This window comes from Archocentrus centrarchus, unplaced genomic scaffold (assembly GCF_007364275.1).
Source record: "Archocentrus centrarchus isolate MPI-CPG fArcCen1 unplaced genomic scaffold, fArcCen1 scaffold_50_ctg1, whole genome shotgun sequence".
Lineage (NCBI taxonomy): Eukaryota > Metazoa > Chordata > Actinopteri > Cichliformes > Cichlidae > Archocentrus > Archocentrus centrarchus.
In genome coordinates, this window is record NW_022060273.1 from 69,536 (window position 1) to 87,693 (window position 18,158).

The 18,158-nt window shown below is 44.1% G+C and overlaps 1 protein-coding gene across 1 annotated transcript in view; it reads right to left on the minus strand.

Moving 5' to 3' along the window:
* Positions 1 to 18,158, minus strand: part of LOC115777337 (ras guanyl-releasing protein 3-like) — a 59,343-nt gene that overhangs the window by 26,313 nt on the left and 14,872 nt on the right. The window contains exon 2 of the mRNA XM_030725214.1: positions 33 to 135. Coding sequence (XP_030581074.1) covers positions 33 to 85 — 53 coding nt within the window. The 5' untranslated portion in view covers positions 86 to 135. The remainder of the gene's footprint in view (positions 1 to 32; positions 136 to 18,158) is intronic.

Genomic DNA, 18,158 nt, shown 5'->3' on the forward strand with positions numbered 1-18,158 from the left:
TGATGTGTATCAGCAGTGTGTCAGTAGGATATATCATCAGAAGTTTTCCTGCCAGTTCAGAGGATGTAACGTACCAGCGGTGCATGAGCAGCACGGTGCGAGGGAGGGGGTTGGCCTGCAGGTCCCCGCTGTCATCTGTGAAGAGCAAGTCCCAAAAGTTAACGTCAGTTCAAACTGCTTTCTCACTTACCTGGCTCACAAGAAAACTTTGGTTTTTCTGAATATAGTATTTATCTGATTATGAATAATTAAACCGACACTGCTGATGTATGCTAATGTGAGATAGTATAAAGAATGAGAAGAGACAGGTTTGTATCCTTGTGACTGATGATTTTTCACATCTAGTTTTAATTTTTAGTTTCATTTTAGTTAATTATGATAACAGACTATTTTACAATCCCTCTAGGCTATAAATCAATTAATTAGTAATTATATACGTACTGATGAAATGTAACCTTAATTGAAGTAAATATGCTAAGATGAATTACCTTATTTGCAGTAGGAAATGTTCAGTAAGTTAATTACAAGTGACAGTGAGTTAAATAATTTCATGACATAAACCATAAACCATAAAATAATTAATTAAATAGTCAAATGATTAAATATGTGTTTAAATAAAATAATTTTATATTTAAGTAATTAACACATTTACGTGTTTATTTATTATTTTAATTGATTAATGACACATTTAACTAATTACTTAACTTTTATTTTTTCATTTTGACACTCCATAAGTAATAATCATTCCCTCAATATAAGGAATAATAATTATAGTCTCAATATAATGACTTACAAATTCCTGGATGGAGATGGAAACTTTCGGAATGGACCTGAGGGAATGTGGAAAAACTTGGGGGACAAATATGTTTTCCCATGGGAGAAAAAAACAAAATCTTTACAGCTGACCACTTCATGCATTCTCTCACATCCACTCCAATAGTTTCTGGAATCGCCATCCAGGAATTTGCTGGTGTCTGTGAGTCCTTATGTTGAGGCAGTGATTGTTATTCTCTTATTGATCCATTCAAATAACGCCATGAAAAAGTAGTCAAAAATGCCCAAGAGGAATTGACAGGATTCAACAGGCCAATCACAATAGTTGTGGGTTACGTTAATGTGACGTGTAGTTACATTCTAAGGATGTGCATGTTGGGTTTATGGTGTAGGTTTTCAAAAGGGCCTGCAGTTATGATGTACCTATGTATGTGTTGGTACTCGACACAGATGAAATGCATTTGTGGAAGGACACCATGATGGAGGGGAGGAAGTTTGATGTGTTCCAGGTAATGACTCAACACTTTCCAGCGCCTGATTTGACTATTTCAAAGTTGTTTTTGTCGTGTCTTCTTTAATAAAGGTCTCACTCAAAGCTGGCATTTCCCTGTCAAATGTTTTTTTCACCTATAATAATGAGTTATGTATATAGTTGATTTATGATTACAGTTTAACCCATACTCCAAAATAACAGTAACGATGACAACTACAAGTTTTCGAACATTGACATCATTTCTGTAATTTTGGATTTTAAATTTAAAAAATCACCTTGGTCACCAATCCTCCTGGCTGTTTGATCACGCTGAACAAACTTTAACACACACATTAAAACAAATATCTAGGACTGGCTTTGTTCATCTGATTAATATTACTAAAATGAGAAATGTCCTGTCTCAGAGTGATAATGAATAATATGCATTTATTCGCGCATTTGATACGTCTAGACTGGCCTGTCCATCTGTCCAGTCTAGAAGTAGAGAAATCTGGACCTTCTTGCTGTGAGGTGATGGATCAGGTGACCCTGAACCTTAATTATGCTACTTTAGCCTCAGATTGCTGAGGGACTTCTATGATGCACTGAGCATTTACTGTCCACTTCCCTCGTTTCACTCCTGTAGCATCTATGTGCCACTGCAGCATGCCATTACATTTTGTCTTCCCTCTCCCACAGTTAGAGTTTTGGCCTTACTCTCTATGCTCCTGCTTTTTTCTTTTCTTTTCCTTCCTTCCCCAGCTGCAGCAGATGGCTGTTCTTCTCTGAGCCTGGTTCTGCTGGAGGCGTCTTTTTAGTAAAAAGGAGTTTTTCCTTCCCACTGTCACCAAGTGCTGCTCATAGGGTATTGTCTGATTGTTGGGGTTTTCACTATAACATTGTGGGGTCACTCTCTAATATTGTAGGGACATCAGGAGGGTCATTACATAAATACTTGTTCTTTTAATCCTTTCCACTGTTTTCATTTTTCTGGTTAGGTCAGGTTGGACATGTTTTCTTCAGGTACTGTGGTTTGCTGTGACTCCTTCCTGCAGTCCCACATCCTCACTGGAAGGTTAATGTGCCACTGAAAATAGTTCCCAACAAATGACCACAGTGTTTTCTTCAGTAAGGTTTGATTAAAACTACAAAACTCAGCTGCTTTAGTAGATTATTTAATCTTTTGAAGTGAATTTCAAATGATTAGATTCTCAAGATGAATAAGATAATACTACTCTGACAGATTTTCGTAAGGCTTGCTAAAACCAAAAGTGGACTGTCGCACTCTTGACCTCTGACACTAATCACACTGTCACCCCAGCACTGTAACCCAGTGGGGAATTAGGCTGGTTAGAAGCTGGTCAAATCAGATTTATTTAAAATGAAAACACGAGTACAGTATTAACTAATTTCTTAAGGTATACCGTTGTGTGCAAAAGTCTTGAGTCACCCTCATTTCTTATATTGTAATGGTAAATGATAACTACGTGCCTCTTCCCTCTTCGGAAGAGGCCCCGTGGTAGACCCAGGACACGCTGGAGAGATTATGTATCTCGGCTGGCCTGGGAACGCCTTGGGGTCCCTCCGGATGAGCTGGAGGAGGTGGCTGGGGAGAGGGAAGCCTGGCTTCTCTGCTTAGGCTTCTGCCCCCGCGACCCGGCCCCGGATAAGCGGAAGAAAATGGATGGATGGATAACTACGTGCAAATTATTGGAATGTGCAAACAGCATGGAAGCATGCATGGTTACAAGTATAATGTTCTTTTCACATAATATGCAGTGCACTGCAATAAAGGGTTATTTTGAAGGGAAAGAATTTTAACATTGATCCTGGTCACATGTTGGGCAATTGTCCAGAATGGGGAATCCTCATTGTTGTGATTGTTGTGTGAAATCCAAAGCAGCCAATAATTCTCCAAGGTGGCCTTGAAGACAAGTGGAGAAAGTCTGTCATCACTTTGAGATGTCCATCCATCCATCCATTCTCTTCCACTTATCTGGGGCCGGGTTTGCGGGGGCAGGAGCCTCAGCAGAGAAGCCCAGGCTTCCCTCTCCCCAGCCACCTCCTCCAGCTCATCCGGAGGGACCCCAAGGCGTTCCCAGGCCAGCCGAGAGATATAATCTCTCCAGCGTGTCCTGGGTCTACCACGGGGCCTCCTCCCGGTGGGACATGCCCGGAACACCTCACCAAGAGGTGGCCAGGAGGCATCCTAATCAGATGCCGGAGCCACCTCAACTGGCTCCTTCGATGTGGAGGAGCAGCGGCTCTACTCTGAGCCCCTCCCGGATGGCCGCACTCCTCACCTTATCTCTAAGGAAGAGGCCAGCCACCCTTCAAAGGAAACTCATTTCTGCCGCTTGTACTCGTGATCTTATTCTTTCAGTCACTACCCAAAGCTCGTGACCATAGGTGAGGGTAGGAACGTAGATCGACCAGTAAATCGAGAGCTTCGCTTTTACACTAAGCTCCCTCTTCACCACGACAGACCGGTGCAGCGTCCGCATCACTGCAGAAGCAGCCCAGATCCGTCTGTCGATCTCCCACTCCCTTCTTCCATCACTTGTGAACAAGACCCAGAGATACTTGAACTCCTCCACTGGGGCAAGAACTCATTCCTGAGCCGAAGAGGGCACTCCACCCTTTTCCGGCTGAGGACCATGGCCTGAGACTTAGAGGTGCTGATTCTCATGCCAACCGCTTCACACTCAGCTGCGAACCATTCCACTGCAAGCTGGAGGCCACCCCCTGATGAAGCCAACAGGACCGCATCATCTGCAAAAAGCAGAGATGAGACTCTGAGGCCACCAAGGAAGAAGCCTTCCGCCACCTGGCTAAGCCTAGAAATTCTGTCCATAAAAATTATGAACAGAATCAGTGACAAAGGTCAGCCCTGATGGAGTCCAACACCCACAGGAAACGAATCCGACTTATTACCGGCTATACAGACCAAGCTCTCACTGTGGTTGTACAGAGACTGAATGGCCCACAACAATGGGCCAGACACCCCATACTCCCACAGGACCTCCCAAAGGACACCCCGAGGGACACGGTTGAATGCCTTCTCCAAGTCCACAAAGCACATGTAGACTGGTTGGGGAAACTCCCACGCCCACTCAAATATCCTTGAGAGGATAAAGAGCTGGTTCAGCGTTCCTCGACCAATACGAAAAATGCATTGTTCATCCTGGATCCGAGGTTCGACTAACAGACGGACCCTCCTTTCCAGCACCCTGGCATAGACCTTTCCAGGGAGGCTGAGGAGTGTGATCCCCTGAAAGTTGGAGCACAAACCTCTGGTCTCCCTTCTTAAAGACGGGGACCACCACCCCGGTCTGCCAATCCAATGGCACCGCCCCAGATCTCCACGTGATGTTGCAGAGGAGTGTCAACCAAGACAGCCCTACAACATCCAGAGCCTTTAGGAACTGCCACCAAGGAGTTGTTTAACTGCCTCAGTGACCTGACCCCCAGTGATGGTCAAGTCATCTCCCTCGTCCCCAGACTCTGCTTCCACTACAGAAGGCGTGTCAGTGGGATTCAGGAGGTCCTCGAAGTATTCCTTCCATCGTCCGACTATGGCCTTAGTTGAAGTCAGCAGCACCCCACTCACACTATAAACCGTGTGAGTGGAGCACCACTTTCCCCTCCTGAATCATCTGACGGTTTGCCAGAATCGCTTCGATGCCGTCCAAAAGTCTTTTTTCATAGCCTCACCGAACTCCTCCCACACCCGAGTTTTTGATTCAGCCACTGCCCGAGCGGCATTCCACTTGGCCTGCCGATACCTGTCAGCTGCCTCCGGAGTTCCACAGGCTAACCAAGCCCGATAGGATTCTTTCTTCAGCTTGATGGCTTCCTTCAGCTCCAGTGACCACCATCTGGTTCGGGGGTTACCACCACGACAGGCACCCAACCACCTTGCAGCCACAGCTCTGAGCAGCAGCCTCAACAATGGAGGTGCGAACATTGTCCATTCGGACTCAATGTCCTCAGCCTCCCTCAGAATGCTGTCAAAGTTCTGCCGGAGGTGGGAGTTGAAGATCTCCCGGACTGGGGCTTCTGCCAGGCGTTCCCAGCACACCCTCACAATACGTTTATGTGCGCCAGGTCTGTCCAGCATCTTCCCCCGCCACCTGATTCAACTCACCACCAGGTGGTGATCAGTTGACAGCTCAGCTCCTCTCTTCACCCGAGTGTCCAGAACATACAGCTGTAGATCTAATGATACGATTACAAAATCGAAAACAACATTCGGGTTCAGATCGGGCAGGCCGTTCCTCCCAATCACACCTCTGTAGGTCTCACTGTCATTGCCCACATGAGCGTTGAAGTCTCCCAGCAAGACTATGGAGTCCCCAGATGGAGCACTCTCCAACACCCCGCCCAACCACTCCAAAAAGGGTGGGTACTCTGAACTGTAATTCGACGCATAAGTGCAAACAACAGTCAGGACCCATTGCCAGCCCTGAAGGCGCAGGAAAACTACCCTCTCATCCACCAGTGAAAACTCCGATGTGCAGGCAGCAAGCCGGGGGGATACAAGAATACCCACCTCAGCTCGCCGCCTATCACCGAGGGCAACTCCAGACTGGGACAGAGTCCAGCCCCTCTCCAGGAGACTGGTTCCAGAGCCCAGGCCATGTGTTGAGGTGAGCCCAACTATATCTAGCTGGTATCTCTCAACCTCACGCACTAGCTCAGGGTCCTTCCCCACCAGAGAGGTGACATTCCATGTCCCAATAGCCAGTCTTGATAGTCGGGGATCGGTCCGCCAGGGCCTCCGCCCTTGGCCACCGCCCGACACACACTGCACCTGACCCCTACGATGCCTCCTGCGGGTGGTGGGCCTACAGGAGGGCGGGCCCATTTAACCTCTTCAGGCTGCACCCGGCCTGGCACCATAGGCTAATGCCGACGCTCTCCCTCGAGCTCCCTCCCCAGGCCTGGCACCAGGGTGGGGCCCTGGTAACCCTATCCCGGGCAGGGTAAACTGTTCCCTTGTTGTTACAGACATAGGGTCTTCTGAACCGCTCTTTGTCTGGACCCTCACCCAGGACCAGTTTACCATGGGAGACCCTACCAGGGGGACAAGCCCCCAGGGCAACATAGCTCCTGGGATCACTGGGACACACAAACCCCTCCACCACGATAGGGTGGCGATTCAGATGTCTGCTAATAATACAGCTGAAACACTGTTTACATTGTTACTGTGTTTGGAAGTGGATGCTAGACAAAATGTATGTGAAATAAAACGTTGCTTTCTGTGGGGTGACTGATGAAGACCAGCCACGATGATGTGACCATGCCGCACATGGAATTCATTTTATGTGCATTAGTTGCTTAGTGGGCAGTTCCGAATTTTCCAAAATGTAGTAAGTGCTTTGGCAAGTTTAACGTGTGTGTAGATGTAGAGCAGGTGTACTTTAAAAGTATGCTGAATGGTGCGTAAATACAATAGTAAACTTTGTCATTTCAAGAGTTGTTTTTTGGGTCAGGCACACAATGGTAGGACATGCTGATAGAAACAAGGTATACTGTGCAAGAAGAAATGAGCACCCCACACCAAAAACAACCCAACCCTCATTCAGTTCAATGCTTTCTGAAATCTACAATCCCTGGACTTAGGATGTTGTCATAAAAATAACTTCTCCCCATGTGGTGACTGCTTCATCTGTTCCATACTTGCCACCAGGTGGCCTTGTATGATCTCAAATTGACATTATGCAATCCGAGGAATCTGTTCAGCGTTGTTCATATAACAGCAATTTGAATTTTCATCTTAAAGGTAGCTTCCAGTCATGAGAAAATAAATTTTACATTTTTGTATAATTTATGGTGGCCCAATTCAGGTCAACACATGAGCCAGCTGATCATTTATGCTTACGCTGATGTATTTATGCTTCTGCCCAGTAACTATCATTCCAGTATTAACAGCATCAACTGACTGTCATGGCTTGTGTGTGGCAGGCAGGATTGGACCCCAGGATGCAGACTCACAAAAAATAGAACTTAAAGGTGGATTTATTAAGAAAACAGAAGAAACCAAACTCAGCTAGACTGGAGCTGGACCGGTGCCAGAACTAAATACAAAACTACGGGGAAGGGACAGACGGACGCGCACGGACGCGCGCGCGCACACACACACACACACACACACACACACACACACCACACACACACACACACACACACACAACACACACACACACACACACAAACACACAGAGCGAGGGAACACTAAAGACAACGCGACAAAGAACAGATGAAACCTGGGGGCTCTAAATATACAATAGGTAATCAGGGCAAGAGGAAACAGCAGGGCACAGCAGGTGAAGCAAATGAAACTAATAACAGAGGAAGCAAAACTAAACACAAAGCACAGGGAACACAAGACTGTCAAAATAAAATAGGAAGTGACTAACCAAGGTACACGCAGACTAGACACGGGGGACTGGCACACAGACACGGGACAGAGATGCAGACTAGTCACAACACTAGGCATTAAAACTCAATATGAAAACACAGGAGGTCAGGGTTAAGACAAAATGACAACCAGACACAAGACCATAGATGCAGGGGCGACAGGACAAAGGGAACAAGAGCATCAAAACAAACTGGGAAATAACAAAACTCAGGGAAAATAAAACTAAACACAAATGCTGGGCAGATGGCCCAGGATGACATTGACAACCATAGACAGGACAGGTAGGATGCTAGTGCAGTTTATAAAGCAAACTGAAGGACCAGATGCATCTCTCAGGCCCGTCTGGATTTTTTCTTATTTCTTAAGGATGTGACTTTCAGCTACTGTTCATTACATCAAATGCGTTGATCTGACACAACTCCAAAGGGGGAATTTCATCTAGGACTAGCACTGAACAACAGTTTTTGTCTGCTAGTCCACTGTGTCAACCACTACACTCTGTGAGCCATAGTAACCAAGTGCTTAAACTGATACAATTTTACTGTAAGTTATGTGTAAATACAGCATTGGTTTCAAGAGCCTGTTTATATAATCCATAGGTTAGTGTTGAGTGGATTAACAAACAAAAAGACATTCCTCTTAAAAGGGTCAGGTACAACAAGGATTGAACGAAGTTTTTCACTCATTCACTCATTGTTACAACAAAGAAAGAATTGTTCAAACCATGTTTGGGCTAAGTTTATAAAGAAATCAGGGGTGGCTCAAGGCTTTTGCACAATAATGTAAATTCAGGGTGGCTGCCATTAGTTTGTATGATTATTTTTGACAAATTACCACAAGCTAATTGCAATGCAGGAATATGGGACACTCCTTGGGGTCCCTGGTGGTCTGTGTCACTCACCAATGCATAATTGCATTCTTTTAAAAGAGCATCAAGAGACGCTGCCTTCCCAGTGTGGATGATCCCATGATGCCAAGCTGGAGGGAGGACAGAGAGTACGTCATTAGAGTGAGAGCACAGGACAGTAAAGGTCACACCATTAACAGGAGGAGAATGAAGAGGAAACAGCAGTTTCAGATCAACAGAGAAAATTTCCTGTGTGTTATCTGTTATTTACTGCAAGCATCGCTCATACTGTAGCAACTTTATGTCAATCAGGTGCACGCAGACCCATGTTAATCTGTATAAGGCAAAGGGAGTCTTTACCACCGCATTTTGCATGCACAGTACGATTACAGTAAGAGAGCATTCATTTTTTTCCATGTAACAGGAACTGTGAGCTTTACTGATGCTCATACTGCCACACACCTATCTCATCACAGTCCATTATGTCAGGTTCTAGGTAGTTGTATGGGTGTTGTTTTAGTTTTTTTTTTAGTAACACTCTTTTCCTTTGGGAACTGAGGAAACCAACTTGAAAGCCAAATCATTTTACCATTCATGCTTGATATAGTCAAGTCAAGTCAAGTCAAGTTTATTTATAAAGCACATTTAAAACAACGACGTTGACCAAAGTGCTGTACAAGATCTGTAACCCCAAGGACTATACTAAATAAAAATAAAAATATATAATAAATAATAAAATAATAAAATAAAAAAAATAAATAAAATATTAAGAACAATAAATAACATAAGAAATTAAAATTAAAACCGTTTTAAACACAAGTACCATAAAAATACCATAAAACAATCATCTACAAGGAGGTAGTCACTGCAGCCAAATGCCAAAGAAAAGAAATGTGTTTTCAATAGAGATTTAAATGTGTGTATCGTCTGAGCTGATATGGAGAGGTAGATCGTCCATAGCTTTGGTGCTGCTGCTGCAAGAAGCTCGATCACCTCTCTGTTTTAGTCTAGTTTTAGGCCTCTGTAGAGCAGCTGGTTCGATGACCTCAGAGCTCTTACAGGGGTTTGTGACAGTTGAAGCAGCTCAGACAGATACAAAGGTGCCAGTCCGTTTAAGGCTTTAAAAGTAAGCAATAAATCTTAAATCGATTCTAAACGGACAGGGAGCCAGTGAAGGGATGACAGGACTGGGGTAATGTGTTCATGCTTTTTTAAACCGGGGTAGCCCCTTAACTGGCAAGGGCCCGGTGACGGGCCGTTTGTAGTCCCTTTTATATGGCAGGCTAGACCCTCCCATTTTTATTGACACGTCATTCGGCCAATCATGTAACTGGCTGCACCAAATCACCTGACAAAGCTACGTGACGCCCTCTGAGTATTATTGGCTCTGGGAAACCATTTCTTAACATTATTGGCCGAATGAGGTGTCATTCAAAATGGGCGGGTCTAGCCTGCCATATAAATGCACTTCATTCGGCCCGCGGACCCAGACGCAGCCGATTAATAGGCTATGAAATTGGGTTCTTTCAGAGCCAATAATAACCAGGAAGGCGTTATGTAGTTTTTGGTCAGGTGATTTTTTTGCTGCCAGGTTAAGGGGTTTAAAAGACGAGCTGCCGCATTCTGGACTACCTGCAGGCGGCGCACAGATGATTGATCTATGCCAAAGTACAGAGAAATTACAGTAGTCCAGGCGGGAAGTATAAAGCATGAATAACTTTTCAGGTCCTGCTGCGGAGGAGATAAGGTTTTACCTGGCAATGACTCTGAGTTGGTAAACTGATTTTGGTAACAGCACTACTTGCTTCTCCATTTTAAAACTACTATCTAAAATGACACCCCAGATTTTTCACAGCATCACGACAGTGAGGAGCCAAATGACTCGGAGTGCCAGAGGAGTTGCTTGAGGGGTCAAATTTACCAAAGCATATGACCTCGGTTTTGGCTTTCATTAAGATTTAGGAAATTGTTTCTCATCCAGGACTTGATGTCACTTAGACAGTTCAGCAGGGTTCCCATGGATCTCTGCTTGTTCAGTTTGATGGGATATACACCTTGATGTCGTCAGCAAACAGTGGAAACAAATATTATGTTTCCTAAAATCGACCCTAGATGGCAACATATACAATGAGAAAAGAATTGGGCCCAGAATGGACCCCTGAGGCACTCCACAAGAAAGCTTTGCTGTGGTAGAAAAACAGTCTCCTAGATGGACAGAGAAACTTCTATCAGTAAGATAAGATCTGAACCAAGTCAGAACCGTGCCTTTAATGCCAATTTCATGTTCTAGGCGGGATAGAAGGATCTCGTGGTCCACAGTGTCAAAGGCAGCTGACAGGTCTAGAAGTACTAAAAACTGCAGGACTACCAGAGTCCACAGTTAAAAGCAGATCGTTAAAAACTCTTAAAAGAGCCGTCTCTGTGCTGTGACGCATTCTAAAACTGACTGAAACTTTTCCCACATTCCATGTTCACTTAAAAATGCTTGAAGTTGCTTAAAAACAACTTTTCAAGAACCTTGGATAAAAAATGGTAATTTAGAAATTGGTCTGTAATTTGAAAGAACATCAGGGTCAAGGTTCTTCTTCTTGATTAGAGGCTGTACAACTGCATGTTTTAAAGGGCAGCTGGAACACAACCAGATGCAAGCGCACGGTTAATCAGAGGCGAGGATAGTTGGTCCCACTGAATCAAAAGCCTCTTTAAAAAGGCGAGACGGAACACAGTCTGTGGAAGAGTTTACAGGTCTCATATTTTGAATCACCTCCTTTAGTGTGGAGAGTGTGACAGGCTCAAACTGCTCAAAGACAGCTCTGCTGGGAGGAGGTGCAGATGAGTCTGTTTCAGCCTGAGGTGATGAAGGCCTGAGGGCAGAAATTTTTTCCACAAAAAATTTCTTAAAGTTTTCGCACAGTGCAGGACAGACCTTCGCTTGGTTCACATTACAGCGAGGATCAGCGAGTGAATTAAAAACACTAAAAAGAAAATGAGGCCTGTGACTGTTACTTGAAACAATGTTAGAGAAATAAGCAGACTTTGCATATTTTACTGCTTTCTGGTATTTCAATAAACAGTTACGCAGGATCTCTAAGGAGACATGGAGCTTATCCTTTTTCCACCTTCTCTCAGCGCGTCTGCACTCACGTCTGAGAGCGCGGGTTGTCTCATCCAGCCAGGGCTGGGAGGAAGGTTTGGTGCGTTTGGTTGTAAAAGGGGCAATACAGTCCAGTACAGCAGTGCAAGCAGATATAAAGAGTTAGTGAAGTCCTCGGTATTCAGGCTCAAGCAAAAATCCAAATTGCTTAAGTCAGAGTTTTTAAAAGCAGCTGCAAAATCAGCAGCGCATGAAGAGTTAACCAAGCGCACACGACGTGTAGAGGATACTCTATTTATCCCAGAGCTGGGGAGCGCTGCTGTAAATAAAACAGGAAAATGGTCCGATATACCACAGTCACGTATCCCTGTGATGCAGACTCTAAGTCCATAAGACAACACCAGATCCAGTGTGTGACCTTTTTCATGAGTGGGACCACACACGAGTTGTGTTAAGTTAAAAGAGTCAATAAGCGAGGCAAATTCTTTAACCAGTGGACCACTCTCACAACACACATGAATATTAAAGTCGCCAACAATTAAAATATGGTCATATTTTAGTATGAGACCCGTCAGCAAGTCAGCAAAGTCACCGATGAAGTCCTTCGTGCACTTCGGTGGTCGGTAAATCACCGCGCAGAGCACCGAGGGGGAAGAGTTTATCCTCCAACAGCTGCAGTTCAAAGCTGGCGTACAGGTCTGCCGAGACCTGACGACAGCGAAAAACTGCATTTAAATATTGAAGCAAGTCCTCCACCTTTTCCAGAGATCCGCGGGGAGCTGAAGAAAGAACAGCCGGGAGGTAAAAGTTCGGAAAAAGGTGCAGACTTCACCAGCATGAAAGCCACGTCTCAGTCACAAACATAAAATCCAACTGCTGTTGCGATGAAAAAGTCATTGAGAAGGAAAGTTTTGTTGGCTAACGATCTAAGCATTTAGTAGGGCCATTCGGATGTCCAGATCCTTGTTAGCTGAGGGCCGGGCCCGCTTCAACAGGCGAAGGTTAGCATGGTTTACGCCGCCTCCACGATCCCGCATCCTGCGCCAGGACGAGGGACGCCGAGTCTCCAGGATGACAGGTGGGACAATCGGCCTGATCCAGCGACGCCCGAAATCCACAGGCAGCCCAACAGCCTTGAGGCGGCAAAGACCACCATCCAGGGGGTAATGAACAGACAAACCTAGGAGTCTCAGGTAAGTTTTGACCCGCACCGCGATACCTCCCGCTTTCCGCGTCTCCTCTGGCGTTTGTTGGGGACCGGAGCACTGGGCAGCCGGCGCAAATTCTCAGGTACATCCGATAGGTGTGGAGGAAAAATCGTTGAGTTTTTCTTTACAGTATATGCTGGTACCAAAACAAACTGGAGGTTTAGAAGTGTCTGCCGATCGTAGGTGATCAAAGCGGAGACATCTGGGCAGATGACTACCAGGAACAGAGCGACAGCAAACAATACACAGAACAGCTGACGGATATAAGATTTCAGGGCCTTTGATCGTAGTGCCCCAGATGTTTTCACTGGGTTACAGCTATCAACTGCAGGCAGGCCAGTTTAGCAAAACACCAAAGTTGGAGTAGGTGCAGATTGGGGTTTGGCATTGTCTTACTGATGAAATAAGCAAGGACTGCTGTGATTGCAAAAATATTGCAGTGTTCTGAACAGAGCTGGGGTTCATTTTTGTTTTATGGTACTGCGATTGTGTCCATTAGCATAGGAGAGCCTACAAAGAAGGGCTTCAGCCTACACAAACATGCTCCTTCTCCTCATCCAGCAGTATGTAAAAAGTGCAAAAAACACCAACAATCCAAAAATATAGCAGGAGAAGATCAGACAGTGGCTGCTGTGAATCCTGTTCATTGTTTTAAAACTCACTTCACTTCAGCTCTTTGTATGTTCTAACTCTCTACTTGAGTACTCAAAGCACTTTATTACCGTGTATTATACAAAGTATGATTACTTGCCAAATTGGTTGTACCACATACTTTGGACACTGCCTGCATCTAACAGCAGATGCTCTATCTAGGTAGATTTTTAGCTCTGTATGGGTTCCATCAACTTGAATTCCCACATTTATAGATTTTTGGTTGTGGTTGTGGTGAGGAGAGTGAGAAGGCAAAGTTGGCACTTTTCTGGTTGATCGACATTCTTACTCTCACCTACAACCATGGGGAGTGGTGGCCTAGGGGAGAAGAAGAGGGTTCATCACTGAGAGGACCCTGGTTCAAATCCTCAGGCTGGCATCACTGTGGGTCGCTGAGCAAGCCCACCCCCCCAGGTTGCTCCCCGGGTGCCCCTTGGCTGCCCCCTGCTGTGCTGTGTGTACTACATACTCCATGTGTGTGATGGGTTAAATGCAGAGAATGAATCTCACTGCATGTATATGTATGTGACAAATAAAAACCATGAACTCTGTGTAGTGACCAAAGCAAGCAATAGGTAATGAGCTTTTTTGAAGGTGTCTGAGTCAGTTGACATGGTCTGGACATCTGAGGATGCCTGCTGGACAAACTCCAAACAACTTCTAGGTGAGTTATTTTGAGCATGTCAGTGGTTGAAGTCGACCCGAGGGCTGGCCCAGTATATGTCATGAGCTCTCTTAAAGGATTCTTAGAAGGTTTGTGAAAATGCCCCCTGGCTCTTTAGCTGCTAAATGCTCCAGTGTGTTTGTGTTTGTCTAGTGTTTGGCGCTGGACAAGAAGTGTGCAGTATGAGTTTTCCCATTTAGAATGTAACCTGCTGCAGGCATGATTGAGAATGACACAAACCAATGCATTTACAGGCCGCCAAGTGAAAGAAATGAGTTGGAAGAGGCAACAGAGATTAACAAAACTGAGGAAAGTCCAGAGCTTGAAGATAATTCTTGGAGGGTGTAACAGACTATTACCAGCGCAGCTTTATACACATGCAGCATGTGTCACCAAGAGCAACACGAGCCTCATACACACATCAGGGTACATAGATTTGAAATGATTGTTTTCATTGTTAATGCTGGACTACACAATAAAAGAGAAAAGTGCAGTATGATGGTGACTGTCCACCTATTTAACTGTCTAAAGTAAGTTGTCATAGGTGGTAACCCTAGCCCCAACTCTACCCTAACCCTAATAAAAAAAAAAGTAGACAATCAAAAGGGGTGGCACCTGGGATCAAGGTTATGGTTTGATAATGATTTAGACCCCAGAGGATTACCTGTTTAGGAGTTATATAAAAATGCTGTTAATACAATACTTTAGTTAAACCCCTGAAAAACCGACAGTCTGCACTTCTTGACTGTCAATCATATCTTGATTATTTAATTTAATATCCACTTTGGAGGTATTCAGTGGCAAAAATTATGTAATTGCACAAATACTTATGGAACTAACTTCGGGTCTTCTGTTTAACAAGGTGAAAGGTATTCACAAGAGTAAAATAGTTCAAATCTGGAGCTTCCCTTCTGATTATGAAAATTAATGTATTATGGTAGTTTACAGTACCTTTGACTTTACAGCTATAAATCACAGCATTATTATTCTCCTTTGTTTTTGGGAATGCTGGTACTAAAATCACCAATGAGTCACCTGCAGTCATCTGCGCACACTCACACAGACAAACACAAACACACTGAATGCTGATGGTGACGCAAGCCTCTGTATAAATTAGATGTTGGCAGGGGACGTCTTTTTTTTGTTCCACCAAGGAGATGACAGACAGTTACATGCTTAGCCATTAACAAAGTCAAAACCACTAGAGGCCCCAGCTCCCATGATGCACTGCTAATCCTTATTCAGCTGGCTGAATGACGTAGTTGGCTGCTTGTGATACTGATTTTCCAAGTAGCCCAGCATCTCAACAAATCAAAGTGTGCTTTATTCATCAAATGTCAGAGCTTTAGTCTTGTTGTGGAAAACTGAGCTCTGGCAAAGAGACTTCTGTAAAGGTGCCATATCAGGCTTTTGTTTCTACAATTTCTTTGTGAACAGGAAAATTCATGTCCATGAGCATGAACAATTAAATACACAGCTTTTATTTAGCCTTCTGTGACTATTTCATGTTTTGGTTTGAAATCTGGCTGTCCTCAGCAAGGATATAAAATAAAGATGTAGCCACACCAACATCTCAGCCCTGTTTTTAAAGCCTTGAGTTATTGCTATCTTAGCTTTTTGAAATCGTACGTGACAAGCGTGGGGTGGATCTGAGCGTGAAACCATGGAACACAGAGCAGCCACTCATCACTCCCACTCTGTAACTTTACAGATCTGTCACTGCATGGCTGAGCTGCTAGGTGCTTGTTTTTTTTTAAACCTGTGGCAATGAAACTGAAAACATCTGAATTTGAAGATTAAAAGTTGTAGCCCAGTATCTCACAGGCCAAAAGAAACTGTCAGTGATAAAACCTCTGTGCTTAAAATCTTTTCTACAAAGCAGTTAACATGGCATACACTTGCTTTAACTATTTAGCTAACCAAGAAATGGTTGAAATTAAATTATTATTTATAAATTAATTTTGCATGTTTTAACCCATGTTTCCAAATCTTCAAACTTTCTCATGATTTCTGGGTACATATGGCAGGTCTTCCATGCTATGTCACACTTTTAGACCCCACTGTATATGCAGTAAAGCAGTACATGCAAAGATGTACAAATGTACTCATGTTTTCAGTGAATGGTCTGTGAATGGTTGTTCTGGATCATCCCTGCCAGATTATTCAAATACAGTATAATGTGTACTGGTCTGCCCGAGTAGGCTGGATAATATGGACGCTATATTATTCATCTTTCCTGGCTTTTCTGGTGCTTGCACAGCATTTGTCTGTTTGCTGACACAGCTTTGGTGAATCTCCTGGTTACATCCATATAAATCCCTGTTTAGCCAGGTGACATAAATAGATTTGTTTCTCTGTTTAATATTTTTATTAGGAAGAAATTGATGACATAAAAATACAGTGTGCAAGACACATATCTGCACATGCTTCATCAGGAGCACACACACACACAAACCCACAGTAATAAAAAAAAACCCTAAACAAAACATGTATGCAAAAGATAATATGAAATGCAAAACAAGCTCAACTACTGAACAATAATAAAACAAAACTCAGAGAAGATTTGTTTCTAAAGGAACCATGAAGGTCAGAGTTGCTCGTTTGTGGCAAGTCACAGTGTTTCTAATGTAGCGCAACTTCTGATGAGCCCCAGCAATTAGAGAGTTCATGTACCTCAAAATAAAGCATATTAGATGTTGTTTGATGTTGAAAGTGGAAGCAAATGCATTTTGGCCTTCTAGTTTAATAATATAATACTGAAATCTAGATGTACACGTTTTAGACATTAGAGGGCCAATCCATTAGGAACCCAATGTCTGTGTCCAATCTATGGGTCAACATTATCAGTGCATTTGATTTGTGAATTGTTGGTTTTCACAATCAAATTTGTCCTGAGTTGCCATTTCCTGGTTAATGTTAACTAAAGTTAGTGTGCCCATTAAAATGAACAAAATTTCATATCATCCATCATCCATCCATCCATCCATCATCATCATATCCATCCATCCATCCACCATCCATTCCATCCATCCATTCATTCATTTTCTTCCACTTATCTACTTCACCATTGGAGGGAGTCTAGAGCCTATCCCAGCAGCCATAGGGTGAGAAGCAGGCTACACCCTGGACAGGTCGCCAGTCTGTCGCATAGCTAACACAAAGAGACAGACAACCATTCACACTTATGGGCAATCTAGAATCACCATTTAACCTAACCTACTAATTACATGTTGTTCAACTGTGGGAGGAAGCTGGAGAACCCAGAGAAAGCTCACACAAACAACATGTAAACACCTCTCAGAAAAGCCTCAGATGGCCAGTAAATTCAAACAGGGACCTTCTTGCTGTGAGGCAACAGTGAAAACCACCGTGTTGCCCCACGATGATTATAGTTGCTCTCTAAGCCACTGAGTTCTTACAGCTTTTTTGGGCAGAGTCTCAATAGTTTCTCTGTTCTGTCTTTGTACTTCCCTCCTCTTTGTGTTTTCAGTATTGAATCTCCGCATTAACTTAGAACAGTTTGGAGGAGGAATTGGTGCCCCAAATGGTGGAGGTATCTTTGGGTCTTGTACATGACAGGGGAAGAGTAGTGTGGATGACTGACAGATTGGTATGCAGTGCCAGTCATTGTGAACAGGTCTATGTAGAATCTATGTTCCTATACTCACCCAGGACCATGAACTGTGGGTAGTAACAAAAAGAATAAAAGAGCAGATACAAATGGTGGAACTGGGCTTCCTCCAAGGGATGTCTGGGCTGGGCTCAGAGTGGAGCCCTGCTCTGCCACAAAAAGTGCCAGTTGTGGTTCATAAGGTTTTGAGGCAGATTATGTCTTTAGCTGATTTGGGAATGCCATGGTACTCAGCCGGAAGAGCTGTAGACAGCGGCAAGAGGGTGGCAGTGGCAAGAGGGAGCTATTCAAGAGACATAAAAGTCTCCTTCTGATTGGACATGTCACAAATAGCTCTCCTAAGAGGTTTGCTGAACCATGAACCCTATGAAGTCTAAGTAATGATCCCAACCC